Source organism: Plectropomus leopardus, chromosome 13, assembly GCF_008729295.1.
Source record: "Plectropomus leopardus isolate mb chromosome 13, YSFRI_Pleo_2.0, whole genome shotgun sequence".
Taxonomy (NCBI): domain Eukaryota; kingdom Metazoa; phylum Chordata; class Actinopteri; order Perciformes; family Serranidae; genus Plectropomus; species Plectropomus leopardus.
In genome coordinates, this window is record NC_056475.1 from 21,616,421 (window position 1) to 21,637,672 (window position 21,252).

Genomic DNA, 21,252 nt, shown 5'->3' on the forward strand with positions numbered 1-21,252 from the left:
CACACACACACACACACACACACACACACACACACACATATATATATATGAAGATGAGTGAAACTAGGACATTTTCACATTTGAGAGGCAAGAGCCAGAAAAAAAATTGACATGTATGTCTTACAAAAAAAATCTATTATCAAAATCGCTGCAGATTAAATTCTTTATTAATTCATTAGTTTACTACTCATTTCAGGACCACAATATATTGTATATAACTACCAAACACTGAAATAATAGTTGTACAATGTGTACTGTTACTGTTCCTGCATTTTAGTCCAATACTCCACTGCCTCCGTGTGGTCACTGATATAATTGCAACAAAATATGACCATACAGCTTTTGGTAGAGTTTCGATATATAACCGTGTGGCTTGAATAAATGTCTATTTAAAAATCCATTAAACTTTAATATGGCTTTGTTTTATCTTTTTCAGTGCGGTGGTGTTAATTTGGCATCCAGTGACTCAGATCTGAATAGACATCATGCAGGCTCTGAGGGACACTGTTTACGACACCTCCTTTGTAGCTACGGCAGGACAAGCAGGGGAGCCGTAAAGCGTGGTGTTTTGGACTGGGGGAGGTCATTAGAAAGTGAGGAGTGAGTGCGGGCCGGTTCTCGAGGTTTAGAGACACCTTGTCCAGCGTACATCTGATGCCGGTGTGAGATAAATACATTATTCAACAGCTCTGCGTAGTGTTTCACCCGCTGAAAAAATGCTTCGTCTCATCCTGCGGCTCAGGCCGTCCGCCGGGCTCCGCTGTCCCCGTGCCCTCCCGGCCGGGCCTGCTACGCTCAGCTCCCGCTCCGTTCCCGGAACCGGTGCTCTGAGGCGGCTTCACTGTGTAGCGGGGTCCCGGGCTGTGTGTCTGAGCTCCGGCTTCAGCCTCAGGGGGACTCTGCTGCGGTGTCCCCAGCTGACAGGCAGCTGTCAGAGCAAGCGTTACTACAGCCTGCCGCCGCACCAGAAGGTAACGTTACCGAGCGACGGGGTTCCGGTTGCTATAGCACCAACGGTCACCGTTACAGCTAGCATGACCTCCTGAGCTAGCATGAGATAGCTCTGTGATGTACCAGGCAGACAGTCACTCTTTTAAAGGTTAAACCAAGCTGGTGCTGAGTTTTTTAGACTGTCAAGTAAATTTTGCAATCATGGTGTTTCATAGCTTTAGCAAAACAAGATTTTAATATCATTAGGTGATATCTCTGGAAGCTGGTACTTGGCTTTGGGTCATTAGGCTACACCAAGCACTTAATCAGTTTTGTATTAATTAAACCCATTCCGTTTAGAGGTGCAAAGTGTACCCATACTCCAGTAAAATCACCATAGGTGCTGTCATATGTGATACTTTATTACACATCTGTACATTATTGGATGTCTTTGGTGCAGCAGGTGTTATTGCTATGTAGGTGGACACTACTGCTCCCAGTCCAAACAGAAAGGTTTACTTCAATAAGAAAAAACAGAAATTCCAATAATTATTTTTGTCTGTTTATTTTTAGAAATCAGTATTTATTACTTATGTGTTTGACTTAATGATCCACGGATACACTGCTGTTTGTTTTTAACTTTGTTTTGTAAGCAGGAGTGGATATTAGCACCAGACAAGTGCTGTTAAATGTACAAGTGGCAGCTAGATTTGCCTCACTAACCAGCCAAAAACAAAACAGCAGAAATCAGTGGTAATCTGTTGAGTGACCGACAGATTTTGGAATTCACCAGCCACAGTGGCAGGCACACAAACACGTTCATTTCTAATCCTGCTTGTAAGGTGTCTTGTAGTGCTTTGAAGGACACCTATATATAAAATGTACTATTGTTAGGATTATTGTTAATAATAAAAGTGATTCAAATCCAGATTTTGCTTTAAATGTCAGTCTGTGGAACGCCAGTATGCATGTCAACAGAACATGCTCAAACTGAACTGCTGTCAGTAAAAAGAAATTATGCTATAGGACTATAGGACTTTAGGACTAGATTTGGGCAAAACAATTTGTTTACCCCATATTTCATATTTAGGTCATGCTACGGATGTTATTTGCATGATTGAGACATGTTGAGTGCTGTGGGTCATTTCTGTGCTGCATACTAATTTTAAGCTGGTTTTACTTAGTGTGGTTATTTTGGGAAAGTGACAAAGTATTCTATCAGATCAAGGTTATATATAGATATCATATTGATATTGTAATATGAGACTGGATATCTTCTGAAAAATCTAACTGTGTCAATACTTAACAAGAGCACTAAAAAAAATGCTGTGATATCTGTGATATATCTCCACATTGCCAACCTCTACATTCTGTTGAAGTCAGTGTTTGTATTGATGATTGCGTTCACAGTTATCCCAATATGAAATGCACAAATTAATTTAAGAGCTGGAACAATCAAAATGTAAATTTGTAAATAATTTAGAGCCGTTTAGGACCCCCTCCACCAGCCTGCATCTGTCTCTTTACAGGTTGGACTTGTGCTAATCTACTGTATGATGTTAGTAACCTTTAAAGCCATGGTAAAACATTACAGATGTGGTGAAATACAGCTGAGTTTGGGACATATATTGAGCAATATGATGAGATGATGTAGTAACTGTGGTTATCACTCATGACCGATGCCAGTATTTGCTGTGCCCTGTCGCAAAGCCCCAGTGTCAAGTTAAATGACAGTGGCAACTTTTTTGTGATTCTTGAGTTATTTTCTTTCATGTGACACTTTTAAAAGACTCCTTCATTCATAAAATTCCTGGATTTATTTTTATCTTTTGTGTCTGTGTCTGTGTGTGTGTGTGTGTGTGTGTGTGTGTGTTCATCAGGTGGAGCTTCCTGCACTGTCACCCACCATGCAGACAGGAACGATCGCTCGTTGGGAGAAGAAGGAGGGAGAAAAAATCAGCGAGGGTGATCTTATAGCTGAGGTTAGAGGCCATGTGTGTGTATTCCTATATTACTGTATGAAATCATCAGTGTCCACTTTTTTAAACGCTTCTATCTTTCGTAGGTGGAGACTGACAAAGCCACTGTAGGGTTTGAGATGCTGGAGGAGTGCTATCTGGCAAAGATCCTGGTCCCCGAAGGCACCAAAGACGTTAACGTTGGATCAGTAATCTGCATCACGGTTGACAGGTAAGTGTCCTTTGACATCGTAAAATACAGACTGAAAACCAAGGTGACATCTCTGTAGAAAAGTGTTAACAGAGTAAAATAGGGGTCTTATTCAGATTAATCTGCGGTGGTGCTCTCCTATATTTGAAGCCATCACAACTCTCCTGTTGCTTCATTGTTCCTCAGATGCTGGAAATCTGTTTTTACACTTTGTTGCGTTCATAGTGATGAACATGAGCTGGATAAAATATGACATTTTTCCATTAATTTAGCTTGGACACAATAATAATGATAATAATAATAGTAATTGGACATATGTTTGTATTTCTGCACTAAGTGTAATTGTCACATGTCTCTGTGTCAAATGAAGAGAACTGTAGTTTGGAGAAATGGCAGCTGGGAAATGAAATTTGACACTTTTTGGCTGGATTGCACCAGCAAGGATGAACTTTAAACCTGATTAGATCATGATTTAAGTTTAAATTCTCTGGCACCAAACTTACAAACTAGCTTAAAATGATGAAAGATTAGATTTCAACCTCTCTTTAAACCTCATTTTAGTTTTTGCTCTAAACTGAGATTAAATTGTAATCCGTTGCACAAAAACTTTAAACTGTGATTCGGGGTTAGCTTTAAACCCGCAGTTGAGGAGTTTAAACTTTTAATATGGCTGCCTTTTTGAGATGGATTGAACAAAATAATCAGGTTTCTTTAAGAGGTTTGAGAGACAGACACTTGACTTTTACGATGACGGTGATTTTTTTGTCAAGATACCGGTTCACCAAGGCAACAGTTTTGGAGCAGAACAGAAAGATTGGGCCAGCTGTCAAACATGGCAGTGACAGAAACACAGCTGTACCACCTTTTTCTCCGTTTGGTGTGAACGCACAATAAAGCGAGCAACTTCTAGCCAGCTAGAAACAACGTAATGTTTATTGATGTGGAAAAGCAGCGGTTTAAACAGTTAACGACCCCTTCATCTCTCTTTTATACTTACTAGGTGCCATCAGCATGCTGATTATGTAGGTATTTCTTTAAGTATTTATTTTTTTATTTATTATTTTGATTTTAATATGACGCTTGTCCCTATTGATTAAACTCAGTTTAAATTTTGGAAATCAAAGGTCCAGCGCACACCAGGATGCTCAGGTTGACACTTATTTATAAACAGTTTACATTTAAAACAAAAGAAGGAGCAAACTATGTATTTTGTATTGTTTAAATTCTTAGATAAATAAACTTTTTTAAAAAAAATCTGTGAAAAATATCCTACTGCAACAGCCCCACATGATGTGTGTTTTTTCATATTAACCCTTTCTTCTCCTTTTTCTTGACATAATAATTTCTTTCCTCACCCGCCTGTCCCCTCTTATTTATATTTTAATCATAGCCTATTAAAAAAAAAAAAAGACAATTTTATAATTGTTTTTGATCAGTTTTCAGAGGTGGTATGTACTGATCGATAGTTTCGTAGGGAACCCCACTTGTCAAGCCCCTTGAGCATTTTCTGGGTTTCCCCTGCATGTCTCCTTTTCTTAAAATGTATCACATTGTTCTTTTTAATATGTGCTAAATAAATCAAATCAAACTTGGCTTTACCAAATTAAGATTAATTTTTAATGGTTCAACAGATCTTTGCTTACAACTAAATGTGGATTCTATCATTTTAAACCTAGTTTTACTAAACTCTGATTAGAGCTAATCTTAGATTAAATGAATCATAGTTGGCAAAACCCAGCCCTTAGCTCACTTTTTGAACATTTGCTTTTCAGTAGTTTTCAATATGTCACACAATGTCTGGTCCTTTAGTCTAGATGTCAGTATGCTTTGTGTAAATTAATGTCTAAAATTTCTGTGTATATTTTCTGTCTTCAGCCCTGATCTCATCCCAGCTTTTAAGGACATAACATTGGACTCAATTCAAGCAGCCGGTGCCGGTCCATCAGCAGCTGCCTCCGCTCCTCCTCCTGCTGCTGCTGCTGCTCCTCCCGCAGCCCCGGGCAGCTCTTACCCCACACACATGAAGGTAGGCATGTTCTTACGTCGACAGAGGACAGTCAGGTAACGAGTCATGTGGACGATGTTTACAGTCACAGTGTGCTGAAGTCACAGCTGTACTTTTATCAGGGTTATTTAGTCTGACGGTCTGGTTTCTCAGGTGCAAATCCTAAACTTTAAAACCACTGTGTGTAGAGTACTAAGATGAACATGCTGAAGGCAACACATACAGAGCACCAATTTTCACCAGGATTGTCCATTTTTCAATAACAAAAATGTATGCCATCATATTAAAGATGTCACAGTCATATGAAACACTGTATCTTTATATAGAGGAGTGAAACTTCAAACATAATTTGTGTTCTTCTGTGCATTTTTGTCTTTTGAGGTTTTATATCAGAGTACGAGAGCATGTTGAAAATTATTTGAGTGTCGACTTGTTGACGTTATGACGTTATTTCGCAGTTTTTTCTGTGGAATAATTCAGGAAGTAAGTTGGACCATCGCGCCTATAGATTTTGTTGGTTTTAAGGAAGAACAATAAGAACAAACAAACAGCTGCCCTCTCTCTTACGCTGTCAAGGTTTTTCACTTTGATGCATGTGGCACCAAATAATGTAACAGTAAAAAAAGGACACAAAAAATTACGAAAACAAAGTTCCAGCTGATTTTCTAATAACAAGATCTAAAATAAATAGTTTACTAATCGATTAGTTAATCAAAAGAAAATTAATTGCAAACTATCTTGATAATTGATTAATCATTTCTGTCATTTTTTGAAGTAAAAAGTGTGAAACATTTTCTGGTTTTAGTCTCTGAAATGGGAGAATTTTCTGTTTTACTTTGTCATTTATGATGGTAAATGAACGAGTATTTGGGTTTTGGACTGTTGGTTGGACTAAATATGCATTTTGGAGATGTCAGTTTGGGCCATGGAAAATTGTGAGGAGCTTTTTTTTAATTTTTTTTGGACATTTTATAGACTAAATGATGATTTGAGGAATCGTTAAAAAATAACTAGCAGATTAATTGTGAATGAAAATAGTGGTTAGTTGTGGCCAGAGCAATAACCCAAAACATATTTAAGCTTTATTGGTGTTACAACAGGTCACCAAACTGGATGTCCAGTTAAAAGTAAAGATTAGACTAACACATTTGAATAGTACAACTGAACTCTCCTCTGCAGATTTCATGCATGTTGCTTCAGTCTAATCTTACAGCTACTCAAGGTGTTTCTGCACTACTACTACAAACATTCACACACTCTCAAACACCAATTTGGGGTTCAGTATCTTGGCCAAGTAATCCCCCCTCTACCCTTGCCAAAGAATTAATAATATCGGGCGAGGCAAAAGAGGTACTTGCTGACTCAGATGAAAAAGAACATTAATGAAAATTGATCAGCTGTTGAATCGGCTGTCTTCATCGCTCGCTTGTGTAACATTAGCTGCTGACAGTATTACAAATTTGGTATAACTGCACACTTTACAATTCAGAGAAAAAAAAGCATACTTTTTAAAAAATCATTATGCTATTTGGCAAAATTGTTACATCTACAGTTTTGAAAAAACGAAACTAAAAATATGACCATTTTATTATTGTCAAAAAGGAAATTAAAATATCATTCAGAACATCTTATTACATTAGTGGATGTTGTTACCTTTTCGATCAGGTTAAGTGCATATTGTATTACGTTTTCAGTAAATGATTACGTGATTCAGTGGCATAAATCAAAACACGAGCTTCAAACACAAATTTCCATTGTTTGTAATGCCATCACCCGAAAACAGCATTTTTTCCTTAGGTTGTATTTCTTGGTCGTAGTAGCGGTTCTTATGGTGAGTCACTTACCTGAACAGCATCATTGCTCCTTGCTGTCAAAAAGTGGAAATATTTGCAATTGTTTTGTGGTCGTTTGTCATAATGAAACTGTTTTCTTGCTGCATTTTATGTGTCTACCAGAGGGCTCCCAGGTTATCTCACCCAACACCCAGATGTCAAGGTTGTGAATGCTGCTGAGAATAAACACAAAATTTTATCAGTTGAAGTCAGTATTATATTTGGGAAGACTGTTATCAGAAGTCAGGGAGAAACTTTAATTTAATTTCTCTAACAAAAGGCCAGACTCAATGCTGGGATGTTGCTGTTCTGTTATTTCTTCTTTTTTTAACTTTGTGTGTGTGTGTGTGTGTGTGTGTGTGTGTGTGTGTGTGTGTGTATATGTGTGTTACAGATCTTGCTTCCTGCCCTCTCTCCCACCATGACGATGGGAACAGTGCAACGCTGGGAGAAGAAGGTGGGAGAGAAGCTCAGTGAAGGAGATCTGCTGGCTGAGATCGAGACTGATAAGGCGACCATCGGTAAACCCAAACTGACTCACCTCAGTCCTGACATATTTGCATCTTATCATGCCATGTGTGATGTGGGTGTCCTATATCAGAGACTATCACTGTTACAGCTCTGTCTTTTTTTCCTGGATTAGAGCCTGACAGGAAAAGCTGATGTTGCTTCACATCTCTCTCATGTGTTTTTTAGGCTTTGAGGTTCAGGAAGAGGGATATTTGGCCAAAATCATGGTGGCAGAGGGAACTCGGGATGTCCCTCTGGGAACCCCGCTTTGCATCATCGTAGAGAAAGAAAGTGACATTGCTGCCTTCAAAGATTATGTGGAGACTGGAGTGGCAGAAGTTTCCACACCACCTCCACCTCCACCTCCAGCACCTGCACCGGTGAGACACGTTTACAACTTTTACTTTCAAATAATAATATTCGTTTTGTTTTTTCAATACAAATTTTTAGGACTTTCGGTTTTATCGTATAATGCACTTTGCGTTACAGTTTTTCTTGTATGAAAAGTGCTATATGAATAAAGTCTGACTGATTGAGTCTCATTGATTGATTCAAACCTCTGACTTTCAAGGGACATAACTTAAATATTCGGAAAACATCCTGAAATTGGCCTGTGTTCAGTGTAATAAAGCTTGTAGAGACGTGACTGTAATTTGTGTTTGTCTTTATGTTTCAGGCTGCAGCTGCAGCTCCAGCGGCTGCAGCACCTAGTCCTGCAGCCGCCGCCCCGGCAGCACCCAGGAAGGGTCGAGTGTTTGCCAGCCCACTTGCCAAGAAACTTGCTGCAGAGAAAGGAATTGACCTGGCACAGGTCAGCGGTAAGTAACCAACATTCAGGTCATCACTGTGATCTGTGTCAGTAGAACATGATTCATTTCTAATGAAATTCTAAATACAGAGCTAAAGAAAGTGATAGTAAATTATTTTATAAACTGGACATTGTACTGTTTCCTGTTCAGGCACTGGTCCTGATGGACGCATCACCAGGAAAGATATCGACAGCTTCATTCCACCAAAGGCTGCACCTGTATGTAAAGCTCATACTTTTTTGTTTGCACAAGCAATGTATGTTTAATAATGCATAATTATGCATCTCTGATTTCCATAAAGGTTTTTTCATTAATTTTTCAAATATGGAAAATGTAGTTCTAAAAGGATTTTGTTTTTAATTGAATAACCATTGCCATTCATGAAGCAAGAATACTTTATTCTGTATCTAGCTTCTAAAATGCAAGCATTTGCTGCTTTTTTTTTTCAGTTTTGTTTTTTTTTTTTCAATTTTATATTTTTAAATTTCTTTGGGGTTTTCGAGTGTTGGTTGGAAAAAAAAGAGCAATTCTGAACACCTTGAGCTGTGTGAAATGTGGAAAACGTTTTTTTTATCTTTTCAGACATACCAAAAGCATTAATTTCATTTGGAATTTGTGTGCCCAGATGTTGTTACAATAAGCTAAAAGGTTTTGGTCCTCAAGTTATCCACACTGGCAAAATATCTCAACTATATTTTTTACCATACTTTTGAACGCTCAAAAATTGAGGTGTCATACTGTATGCACCTAAAAGTTTTGTTTTAATGTGTTTTAAATGCAAATTATATCATTTGGCAGGCCGTAGCTGCTGCTCCCACTCCAGCTGCAGCTCCAGCTGCTCCTGCACCTGCTGCAGCTCCTGCAGCGCCAGCTGGGACCTTCACAGACATCCCTATCAGCAACATCCGCAAGGTGAGAGCAAACACACCTCTGACTTTCGGTGGTCCATTGTGTTTGAGAAGGGCTTCCTCTCGTGCTCAAATCCCTCGGATAGCAGTCTGGCGTAATTCATGACACGCTCCTTCTATGCAGGTTTTGGTGCTGGTGCACTGAATGCTGCAAACGTCCTGAGGGGTTTTCACAGTGTAGCTCTGTTATCTCTGACCTGTGCTTCCACATTTTGCCCCAAAGACAGCCGCTCGCACATTTATCAACACAGGCTCCAGTAACACACCTCATTCCCGTCCGTGATGAATTATGGATCAAAGCTAAAGTGCAGATATGCGTCTCTCCTGCAGGTTATCGCTCAGCGGTTGATGCAGTCCAAGCAAACCATCCCCCACTATTATCTGTCCGTAGATGTCAACATGGACCAAGTGCTCGAGCTTCGGAAAGAACTCAATGAAGTGAGTTTTTACTTGTAAATAGACAGAATGAAAGATAAGAAACTTTATTTTTCCAGAATTAAAATATGTATTTCTTGTGCCTCTTAATTTAACAACCTCGCCTCCTCTCTTGCAGGAGGTGAAAGCCCAGAACATTAAGCTTAGTGTGAATGACTTCATCATCAAAGCCAGCGCTCTTGCCTGCCTCAAGGTTCCTGAGTGCAACTCCTCCTGGATGGACACGGTCATCCGACAGTGAGTAAACACACTTAAGCAGGCGTGTCCAAACGAATGTAAAATATACAGGAAATATGTTCTCCTGGTTTGTTGATCTGATTATCATACGCTTTAGATCAGTGGTTTCCAACTTTTCCAGCCACAGGGTTCAGATTTCTCCGTAGCTATTAGTTCAAGGTCCACACATAAGATAAATTACCACATATTCAGTTTTATTTGACGAAATGTGAACAACATGTGGGCTTAGAACACAATGAAACAAAACATATTGCAAGAGCAAAGTGCATTTACTTAAAATAAAGCAAAGAAATAGCGCTGCAAACAAAAAAAATGCATATTTTTGCTTCAAGACCATCGATGCTGCAAAGGCACAGCATGTTAGTAGGCCAAATAATACCAAGAACAGGGCAATAAAATAGATGTACTCGGGTGGGAAAAAAAATAATTCCAGCAGGAAACTGCACTTTAAATTAAAGGCTCTTGTGCTGGAAATTCACTGTACTTCAAACTTATGTGTGTTTTTGTCACTTGCAGTCCATTGATAATGGACCCGATACCCAATTTTGGACTGTGACCCACCAGTTTGGAACCGCGGCTTTAGAATCAATAAACAAACTTACCAACCTTCTATCCTCATCAACCAAATTCTGATATAGTCAGCCTGTCTTATTGTTTACCTCTTCACATTTTAGTCATCAAAACTATTTGCATGTAAAATCTAAATTCACTTCCATGTTAACATCCAGGTGAATGGATACATCATTGTTCAAACAGCAAGTCCAGTGGAGTTGTTCCATTGTTCACTTTAAAGAAAGAAAAGATCAGCAAAGGAGGGGGTACAACTGAAAAACAGTGTTACTGTGATTAGAATAATACCCTGACCTTTTGTTTGATAATGTGTAGCTGCCCTGTTCTTCCAGTAGGGGGCACTCAAAGCACAAACATTTTTCCAACTCTCTTCAGTCCGGAAACAAAGTCACATTGACCAGATATCCTTGCTGTCATTTACTTATTTAAATGCTTTCAGGAATCATGTGGTGGACGTGAGTGTAGCAGTGAGCACAGCCAGCGGCCTCATCACTCCCATAGTGTTCAACGCCCACACCAAAGGACTGGCTGCCATCAGCTCTGATGTGTCGGCTCTGGCTGCCAAAGCGAGAGAAAACAAACTGCAGCCGCACGAGTTCCAGGTACTAACACGTAATCCGATTCTGTGGGTGCGTGTAGTTTTTCAATTTTGGGAGTTTACGGTGTGGGATGATTAGTTTTATGCAGATTTTATCTGTCTAGTGAACCAGCAAATTGAAACGGTCCTGTTCAATGTGTATGTTGTTTTTTTTTCCACCAGGGAGGTACATTCACAATCTCTAATTTGGGAATGTTTGGCGTCAAGAACTTCTCTGCGATAATCAACCCCCCTCAGGCCTGTATCCTCGCCGTCGGCGGCTCAGAGAAACGGCTGATGCCTGCTGATAATGAGAAAGGGTCAGTGTCGTGACTACAATACTAGAACAAGTTTGACATATTGCATTTTCTAATTTGATTCTGATGCATAATGCATTCGGGGTTTTGCAGATTTGACGTAGCCAGCATGATGTCGGTGACGCTGAGCTGCGACCACCGGGTGGTGGACGGGGCGGTCGGCGCGCAGTGGCTCGCAGAGTTCCGGAAGTTCCTGGAAAAACCCGTCACCATGCTGTTGTAATTGGACTTTACTGCTGTAAAACTGCAACAAAAGGCAGAGGCCTCTCCCTGAAGCGATCCGATTGGTCTAAACCAGTTTGGATCCTCCTGTGATTGGCCGTCCTGCAACCAGGTCACTCCCAGTTACCCTAAATGGGAAGAGGTAGAACTCACTCCGCTTACCTGTCTGTCTCTGTCTCTCCTGTCTGTCTTTCTCTCTTCTCGCTCTCTTTCACTCATACTCTATTTATTGAGGCCCCGTCTCACGAGAGACCAGAATTAGGTTTAATTTATCCTAGATTAGAGACCGGTCATATGTCACTAAAACACTGGTAATGTTTTACAAAGGGAAGTGTTACATGTCAAACCAGCGAGCGTATTTATCCCGAAACTCATGTGTGTGTTTCTACACACTTTAATCTGTGATTTTGTGTGAATGTGATAAAGGCAACAGGATGTGCAGCTATCTCTGGGTTCCACTCTTTTGAGTAAGGGGTTAATAGCTAGATGTAAGTTAACTTAGACACACAGAGTCCAGATCTACACACACAAAACCCGTCTCTTTTCAGTGACCACACATACACACACACAAACAATGTTGAAATAGTGTGTTTTCTGTGGGTTGATGCTCCGGTGTGTATATTCTTCACTGTGGGGTGAACACAGTGCTGTATATACTGTATATGGTGGTGAGCTGTTGGGTTGTGATGAGGCCTCACCATATGATTTAATATCTGTACAGTCCTGATTGATAACAAACACTTTCAAAGGAAGTACTGAACAGTTTTGCCAATCCTCTCTCTTCGGTTGGGTTTTATTTTCTAGTCTCAGAGTTTAAAAACTCACCTCTGAAATATTCTGTATTTCACTGCTGAAACGCACAAAGCTGGTGCTGGTTGTTATTTGTTATCTGAATAAATTGGGAGAAGTCTATCTTGTGCCACATGCTCTTTGGTTTGGGTTTTTATAATCTGACTTGATGTAAGAGCCCAAATTAAAGCAATTAGAAATAAAACACTACTTACATTTGAACATTTTTAAAAACAAATATTTACCTAGGAGTAGTGTTGTAGACAAAGACTATCCGATTACAGTGATTATGTTAACAAATAAATCCGTTGTGGTTTCGACCGATTGAGTCCGCCATGTCCGAGGCCTAGAAATGCATTTGATTGCAAGACAAGACCAAGACCCTCTGAAAGTGGTCTCGAGACCAGTCTTGAGTACTACAACACTACCTGTGAGTCCAAGAAACTAGTGACCTGCTTCACCATTTTGATTCATGCTGCATGCCAAATGGATAAAGTAAAGATCTAAGCCTACAGTCAACCTCCTTCGTATATTTTCCAATATCTTGGTCAGCCGTCAGTGCTGATTCACACAGTCCCACACACACTGTAACAAATCCACAGCACCTGAAAATAGGCCCTGACTGCCTCCGTATTCATTAACATTTCCTTGTTTTGGATCCGATCTGCAAAATTGTCACATGGAAGTGCTCTCTCAATCTTTTTTATATCAGCAAAATATAAATTCACTAGAGCAGCATGTATTTAAATCAAAGAAGGAAAAGACGAAGACGACAAGAGTCCAAACACAAGCCTCATTGAGGTGACAGAATAAAAGGTCAAATTTGAAAACTTGGAAAGGTCACATGTTGCATTGCGGCTGACACCTCAACAACCCCCCCTTTTTCTCTCTAGTCTTACATGAATTTTTTGCTGTTGCGATTTTTTTTTCCAACATATTGGATTTCCCGGCCTTTTTTCTGCTCCAGCACTCCACTAATTAGGAACTAATTTAGTTCAGTAAATAGCATTAGTGCACTGCAGTTGCCATTAACCCGTGAATATCTCCATGACTGTTTAGTCATTAAGAAACTCCCAAAATCATCAGAATGCTCATTTGTTTAAAAAAATGTCCTAATGTTTCCATATGGGGCTCATTAAACCCATTTTATAGGTTCACTGGTCTGAATTTCAGCAGTGCCATTTGGTTGAGACTGGTGAGAGAGCACTAAACTGGAACATATTTAGACGATCACTGGAGGACTTGGCAGGCAGATCGACTTATGTGGGTCATGAATAACTAACATGTTTTATGCAAATCCATCAAAAAGCAGCCATGACGGCATTTTGTTTAGCCCATAGGTCATAACTTAGATGATGTCCTTATCACCGGATGACTTGCTGCAAGTGTCAGAAACTAATCTTTGAACATTTCCTCACACCGGTGACAACCTGGGATCACTAACTGCCTTGAATCCATGACTCAGTGTGCAGAAGATAAGTGCTCAACCACTTTTTTTTTTCAAGAGCAAAAGAGCTGATTTTGGACTCTACAGGGTTTGGTGACACAAGCTACGAATTGAAGAAAAATTAGAAATGATAGATGGAGGCATGTTATGCACAGAACAATAACAGGATAACATGTTTGCAACACGGCCAATGAAACCTTGAAAACCTCAGGTGCATTAAATGAAAAGTGGCTGAAACTCTCAATTAATTGTCAGCATTCATCACTGCTTCAATATTCGTAGTAACTGATTAATGATTGAGTCTGTGAAATACTTATAAAAAGTGAAAAACCTAAGATGTTTACTTTAAAGTGTTTTAAACCAACAACAACAACAACACCCCATCAAATCCTTGTGTTGGAAATGATTAGTAATGATACATAACTTAAAGAATTAATTGATTAGAGAACTTTTTGTTAGATTATGTTCTGTTGGTTTTCTGTATTGGCCCATTAATCATTTCAGCAATTCTGAAGAATATTTCCCATCCTTAAAGCAAGACCATGTAACTTTTATTTAAAGAAAAAACAAAAACAACACAATCTTCCTCTCAGAAAAGTTGAATTTATAATAAAGTGCACTGTTACTCTGTTTCATACACTCAGAGGTGTTTTGTTGCTGAAGTCTCTTGTATGACCAGTAGATTATGATGATTAATTTAAGCTAACTTTGGATATTGTCTACCTGACAACAATATCTCCTCTTACCTGTGCTACTGTTACACTACATTTTAAAGGGACAGTTCACCTCCAAATCAAAAATACATATTTTTTATCAAGTTAGATAGTTTTGTTTGGGGTTTATCAGCCATGGAGATGTCCTTCTCTCTTCAAGTTTTTTTTTTAATTTCTCAAGCTAAATATTCTAAATAATACCTAAATAGCACTATAGGTATGAGAAAAAAATATATGTTTCTTAGTATGTCACTTATAGATATTTAAATTTCAAAGTAAAATAATCTACTGATTCCAGAAAAAGTTGGAAAACACATATAATCCACTAAAAGGGAAACACCATGCACTCTGTATGCTGAGTGTCACCCTGGAGCATTATGGGCATTAATAGGTGGTGTTTTCTGTGCAGCAGCTGCAGTAATTTACGTTAGACTGACTAATTAGACCACAAGCTGACCTGGTATAACTCCCACCGCAGTAAGTTTGGACGTGTGCAGTTAACAGGACTTAATAAAAAAATCCTTATCTGACAACTTTAGTAGAACACACAAACAACGAGAGGTGATAAAGTGAGAGTGAGCACAGAGGAGGGTGGGGTTGGTTGCACCGCTCAATAGATTAATCATGCATGCCTAGTTTTTTTGGCCACCAGCTTGTACACAGGGGGAGAGAGGGCTGCCTGTGTGTGTTTCCTCTCAGCTATGGGTTCTTCTGGAAGATGGATGCTCTGGACCTTGTGTGTGTGTTTCGCCGCTCTGGAGAATGGTGAGTAGGCCTGTCTCAAGCTTTGATGCAAATTCAGGACGACAAAATGAGAAATATTTGTAATTTTGTACACACTGCTGTAGTTTCTAGTGTTTGGTGATCTGCAGATCTATAAGGAGGGCTGCTTCTTGTCTGTAATTCCTCACATTGACTTTGAAAGAAAAAAAGTATACTTGTTAAATAAAAACAAAACATATATATATTTTGCAAATACAGGGATGACAGACATAACAGTGCTAGATTATAGCGTTAAAAGTAGACTGAGATGATTTTGCCCCTCACCCTCCGGAGTGTTTGTACAGATATTTTTGACTATGAGGTTGTAGATTTCTTTGACGTAAGAATTAAAAGTGTTTTTTGAACAAAAAAATGTAAATATTTTTTCCCCAACTAGAGAAGGAAGATTTTATACAAAAAGCGCTTTAATAATACATAAGACTTTCGAGTGTCATCAAACTTCGGCTTGGCAAGCTTTATTTGTATGGCACATTTCATATGACTGGGCAATTCAAAGTGCTTTACAGAGCAATAAAATATAAAAAACATAAAGGATACAGATTTACAACTTTTTTTAAAAAAAGTAAAGAAATACAATATAAAAGGTACAATTAATCACTAAATGATTTACAACTTTTAAATAAAAAACATTAAAAAAGCAAAAGTGCAGACAAAAGGTGCACCTTTTTGCAAAGATACAAAAAGATGATTTAAAATCAAGTTTAAGAATAAGTCTGCAGTCAAAAAACGTATTAACTAAAGATAGCATTTGCATTTATTTCTCAATTATTTAATTGAAAAATTACTGGAAAGCAGTCCTTTTCCAATATTGCTGCCATATCACATAAAGCCCGTTTGTCATACTGAGTCCCTTGATTTGAAAGACTGTATACAGACTGACGTTTTGGTGATCTACATTGAAACAATGTGGGGAAGTGACAGTACGTTCAGGAACACATCCCAGTGAAGTGGGCTGTTGTTCCACTCAGTCTGTGATTGGTTTGGCTCACCCTCAAAGCTGTCAAGTGTAATTAACAAACTAATATGCGCACTGAATTCCCACACGCACACATACGCACACACACATTCACATAAAGGGCCTGGGGATGGCAGACAGGAGGAGGGGAAGGGAGGGGTTCATTATTTCAGTAATGAAGGAGGAGAGGGAGGAGCGGTGCAGTCTGCACATAAACAGGGAAACTAGGCTGTTAAAACTAAAATAAATAATTATAGACTTTAAGTAATAACTCCTTAAATAAAATGTCTCTCATATCACATGACTGACTTATGACTTATGACTTGTGTTTGTTGGTCTCATATTTGTTTGTTTAATCGACACAGTTGCACTCAGGGTAACCATGAGGGAATCCAGTCTCGAGGTGGTTCAAGGGGATGTTGTTGTCATGCCCTGCTCCTTCTTCACCTCCAGTCCCCTCTCCAGACTCAACATTATCTGGACTCTGGCTCCCTCTTCGAGTCCAGAAACCCCAATACAGGTCTGAATCACAACACACACACACACACAAACACACACACCTCTGACAGACTCTCTCATGCAGCAGCCTTACAAATCAATCAGATACTTCAGATATATTGGGCATTTCATTATAAGCTGGTCAAACAACCCATCCAGAAAAACTGAATCTGCTGTAATGTGAATAATGAGTTTAGAAATATCATTTTTTTTTCTCTAAAAATTGTTCTGCTTTTTATGTATTTTTAAAAATCGCTTTAATTATTTAGACTTCACTACAGGTGTTTGTTAAGAAACAACATCTTTCCTAAAGGAAACTTTGGTGATTCTAATGCAAATATTCACATAATAGCTTCTGTGAAAGACGACATGCTTTTGCATATTTTTATGGTCTGAAACCACTTATTAATGGCTGCTCTTACTTCCAGGTGATTGTGTACGACCATGGGCAGGTGATTGAAGACCCTTCCCTTATTGGAAGGGTGGGTTTTACAGGTATGACCAGTGAAACCTTTAACTGAATTGTTCATTTTTTTTGTATTTGCTTCTTAAGGACAGTGTTTTTTTTTTAATTCTGTATTTTTTTTTAACATTTCTTTTTAGAGTTTTCAAGGATGAATTTAGAAATTGAAAACAGGATTAAAACAAAATACTCTGATTTTAATTGTAGGTATTCCCTGGAGTGCAGATATCGTCCTAAATGAGACACGTGTATCAGATGCTGGTATTTACCGCTGCATGGTCAATAATCCACCAGAGACGGCAGACCCTGGCATAGGAGAGCTGGAACTCAGTGTTCTGGGTAAGTGTGTCACATGTTGTTCAGGTCTGCTAGTGTAAGCCAGGCCAATCACCATGTAATATACTATGAATTAAGGTTGCATCTATATTTTTTCAGAAAGATGCTCACATATGCTCTGATCATGGTAAAACTGATCCACAACTTTGGTTCAGACTGAAATACTTCAATAATTATTCTATCAATTGCCACAAAATTTTTGTAAAGACCTTTATGGTCTGCGGAGGATGTACTCTACAGGGTTCCCACAGTCATGGAGAACCTGGAAATGTCATGGAATTTCAAAATCACATTTTCTCAGCCTGAGCAAGTCATAGAAGTAGTAAAAATCATTTAAAGTTTTGGAAAAATCATGGAAATCTGTTATGTGTAATGAATTAAATTACTTTAATGTAACATAAAAGGGAATTTATATTCTGTAGCTGACAATGTAATTTAGGTCTAATATGTGTTGATGTGTGACAATGATTTGGTCATGTTATGTTTTTGTTTATTTGTTCATCATGAAAGTTTCTTCATTTTCTCACTGTTTTCCATCTGTCGTCATGTATGCCCATTAGGCATGTCAAATCATTTTTTAAGCACTTTCGGTTGATGGGAGGGCCATGCAACAGTAAAAATTTTTCGGTTGATTTTAACATTGATTTTTAAAGAAAACGTCTTCGAAATTCGTGGCTTGTTTTATTTAAAAAAATGTGGGTGTTTTTTTTCTTCCTTTTTACATTTTTGGGCAATTTGTGTAGAACAATTAAAAAAAATAAGAAAATGGGCTTGGAATGCCAGTTTTATTTTTATAAAAGCTTTAGCAATATATTTTTTCTTTTTTTGATGACTTTCGTTGAAAACGAAACTTTTTTTAACCTTTAAAATTTACCAGAATTAAACCATTTACAGCAGACAAAAACTGTTAAAACAGAAATTATTATTAGATTTTCAAAACTCCAATATTCCCTGAACACATCATATGGAATGCTAAAATTATGCGTTTCTGTATTATAATTTATATATTTGAAAGACACCCGGCAAGGTGGGACAAGTTAAAAGAAATTTTAAGAATAAAAGTGTTCTTTAAAAGTCTGACCTTTGTGTTGTTGAACAGAATGCCCCGACTACTGTGCATCATTGGGTCAAATGCTTTGGTTAGGGAATACAACCAATTACATTTACCATTAATCTCTCCCTTCAGTGCTAATCAACAAATATTAGCATGCTTACATTCTACACCAAGTGTGTGAACACAGTAATCATCAAACCTGCCAAACATCAGTATGGTAACATCCCTCGTGTAGGAAGTGAAGTGCGGGTTAGCCTCACAGAGGAACATTGAAACACTTAAATGCTTGAATCTTTTTGAAAGAGTTGCATTACATCCTTTAAGAAAATCGTCTCCTGATTTTTCTTTTGCAGCGCCACCTTCGCTGCCTGTGTGCCAGTGGGATGGAGACATTGATATGGGAGGAAGTGTCACGCTATCCTGCTCTGTTGCTGAAGGCGTCCCCACTCCGGAGATCCACTGGGATAAACTGAACCCAGAGGAAATCGCACTTCCCATCAACATGGAGGGTCAGTACCACACACCACACACTTAAACATACACACACACCTACACACACACACACACACACACACACACACACACACACACACACACACACTTGCACCGTAAGGACTTTTTAGTAGAATCGATTTTATTTCAACTGAAGATCTCAAAGAAAGCAAAAGATTTTTTATTTAATAGTGCAAGAAAAAATGTGCTGGATTCTATAATTGTCCTCATATTGAGTGTCATAAATCCGGAGACTATGACAAGCACATTCAACACTAACAAAAAATAGACTATTCATCCCTCCTAGACTTTTTCAATTAAGACAATAATACATGAAGCCTCTTGAGGAAAAATTCAAGGAGGATATTGGGAACCTGAGTATTTCAAAGTGACAGTGCCCAGAAGTCTACTAAACGGATATTCCAGTGATTTAGTTTTGCACTGCCATGAAATTGGGGGACTCAAAAGAGACTCTGTTTCAACAAGAATAGTTAAAGTCTTAGCAGTGGAAGCCAAGATATACTGACTTTTAGTCCCTCAGATTGTGTTAAACGAAAACAGGAAATTCCCATAATGCAACTGGAGAGTTAATTACAGTAGACCCCCTGCCTGTGCCTCTTAAATACCTGCACATTTCAGACTCAACAACTCCAATTTGCATTTCATGCTTTTAAAAAGTGGTTTATGTCTTTATACTGCCCCAGCATTTTTACACAGAACTCAGAATTACGGCACCCTACACTCAAAAGAGGTGCTGAATAAGCACTGTAAATGGGGCTTATGACTTCATCAGATTTTTTAAAAATTAAACCGGACAAGGGATGTCCCGATCCAACATCAAACATTGGATCAGGGGCCAATCAAGGACTTTTTTGACTCGTCTGGATCAGCAGTATTTAGCTTATAGAGCAACCGATCCTTTGTTTTATGTCAGCTGTCACGCAGATATTTTCACTTTGAGCACAGCCCTTTTCACCTCTGCTCCACTAAGCTTTCTGTCTCCCCTCTCTACTGAACTTAAGGGCGGTACATACCATAAATGAAGAAACACAGAATGAGACTGTTTATTTATGTTATTTGCCAAAATTACTTTTTTTTTTAGTTTGGCTCAGTGTGAGGGTCCTGTGTTTTGCCTTCAACTATAGCGCATGGTAGTTCTCTGCCCTGCAGTACAACATCACTCACCACCCACTTTTGCAAAAAAAAAAACTTTTGTTCTTCTCTAATTAGTTTCACATCGTTAAACTGACTGTCTCTCCTTTCTTTCAGGAGATCTGTCAGGCTCTGTCCAAATTGTCAATGTATCATCTCAAACATCCGGCCTGTATCGCTGCTCTGCCACCAACCTCCTGGGAACAGAGAACTGCTATGTCAACCTGTCCATCTACACCAGTAAGTGCTTCTTTGTTAACCCACAATCCTCTTTGCCTCTTTTCACTGCAGCCACCTGGATGATTTTCTCTTAAAGATGACTGCTTTGTCCTTCTCTGTAGCCCCAGACACTTCCTCTGGCATACTGCAGGGTGTGCTGCTCACCTTGTCCATGAGCTTGGTGTTGCTGGCGCTGCTAGTGCTCGTGCTGTGGCTCCATCGCACGGGACAGGACGGGAGGTGGAGGGAGGGGAAAGAGGAGGATGAGGAGGAGTGTTACAATGAGATTCGGTATACTCCATCTCTAATGAAGCGCTCCTTTGTTTGATTTATCAACATCTGCAGGGATTTAAAAAAAGAAAGGTTCCAACCCAGGTATCAATCAAGACTTACAAGACTCTTTGTTTCATCTAGATATTATATTTTATGGTGTAGCCATTGCTCCCTTTATACTAGTGTAACTATTGTACAGCATCAGATATTTTGAAATAAATTCAAAGTTTCCAATAGGTGTTTTATTTATACTTTCAAGCTTTTCCACGTTCCCTCAGAATCAGACCATCAAACTTACAGGATAAAAACAGGTTGCCTGGAGTCCCCTTTTTCAGTAATTTATCCAGAAATGCACCAAGAGACAAGCTTCCGTCTTTAGTATCATGCCCTTATCAAACATCAGTACCAACGCCCTTTCACCAAACCGTTATACATGCACTGTGTCCTTAACTTTGAATTCATTAAATCATAAAAACAAAAAATATGCTGAAAAACAACTTCACTGTGTAATTTGTCTCTTTTGGACAGAAGTCTGGTTCACTTTGATTGCATTAACT

At 38.8% G+C, this 21,252-nt stretch overlaps 3 protein-coding genes across 4 annotated transcripts in view; 2 read left to right on the forward strand and 1 right to left on the reverse strand.

Annotated features, from left to right (window-relative positions):
• The first annotated feature begins 567 nt into the window (after positions 1 to 567).
• On the forward strand, positions 568 to 12,433 carry dlat (dihydrolipoamide S-acetyltransferase (E2 component of pyruvate dehydrogenase complex)). The gene is made up of 14 exons (XM_042499036.1): positions 568 to 971; positions 2,811 to 2,912; positions 2,996 to 3,120; positions 4,975 to 5,125; positions 7,331 to 7,457; positions 7,633 to 7,826; positions 8,123 to 8,264; positions 8,406 to 8,473; positions 9,054 to 9,167; positions 9,494 to 9,601; positions 9,717 to 9,835; positions 10,845 to 11,007; positions 11,166 to 11,302; positions 11,393 to 12,433. The coding sequence occupies exons 1-14, from the start codon at positions 717 to 719 to the stop codon at positions 11,520 to 11,522; spliced, it is 1,935 nt and encodes a 644-aa protein (XP_042354970.1). The 5' UTR covers positions 568 to 716; the 3' UTR covers positions 11,523 to 12,433.
• Positions 12,434 to 14,757: 2,324 nt separating this feature from the next.
• Positions 14,758 to 20,760, forward strand: zgc:165604 (uncharacterized protein LOC792578 homolog). 2 transcript variants are annotated; one of them, XM_042498591.1, is made up of 7 exons: positions 14,758 to 15,235; positions 16,574 to 16,728; positions 17,135 to 17,201; positions 17,377 to 17,508; positions 18,913 to 19,068; positions 20,321 to 20,443; positions 20,545 to 20,760. In XM_042498591.1, exons 1-7 carry the CDS (start codon positions 15,172 to 15,174, stop codon positions 20,748 to 20,750), a joined length of 903 nt encoding a protein of 300 aa, XP_042354525.1. In that variant the 5' UTR covers positions 14,758 to 15,171; the 3' UTR covers positions 20,751 to 20,760. The 2 variants fall into 2 exon arrangements, with proteins under 2 accessions (XP_042354525.1, XP_042354524.1); XM_042498590.1 differs by lacking the exons at positions 14,758 to 15,235; positions 17,135 to 17,201 and having other exon boundaries at positions 16,120 to 16,728; positions 17,464 to 17,508.
• The window catches only part of LOC121952103 (pecanex-like protein 1), a 51,921-nt gene continuing 51,353 nt past the window's right edge, over positions 20,685 to 21,252 (reverse strand). Inside the window, exon 37 of the transcript XR_006106426.1 lies at positions 20,685 to 20,761. The gene's annotated coding sequence lies outside the window, so the exon portion shown is untranslated. The remainder of the gene's footprint in view (positions 20,762 to 21,252) is intronic.

Excerpts from the sequence above, each read along its gene's own strand:
- dlat (XM_042499036.1), top strand. The coding sequence starts at position 717 with ATGCTTCGTCTCATCCTGCGGCTCAGGCCGTCCGCCGGGCTCCGCTGT. Across the intron at positions 3,121-4,974 it reads ATCTGCATCACGGTTGACAG|CCCTGATCTCATCCCAGCTT; the intron begins GTAAGTGTCCTT and ends TTCTGTCTTCAG. Across the intron at positions 7,458-7,632 it reads GACTGATAAGGCGACCATCG|GCTTTGAGGTTCAGGAAGAG; the intron begins GTAAACCCAAAC and ends TGTGTTTTTTAG.
- zgc:165604 (XM_042498591.1), top strand. The coding sequence starts at position 15,172 with ATGGGTTCTTCTGGAAGATGGATGCTCTGGACCTTGTGTGTGTGTTTC. Across the intron at positions 17,202-17,376 it reads TGGAAGGGTGGGTTTTACAG|GTATTCCCTGGAGTGCAGAT; the intron begins GTATGACCAGTG and ends TTTTAATTGTAG. Across the intron at positions 17,509-18,912 it reads GCTGGAACTCAGTGTTCTGG|CGCCACCTTCGCTGCCTGTG; the intron begins GTAAGTGTGTCA and ends TTTCTTTTGCAG.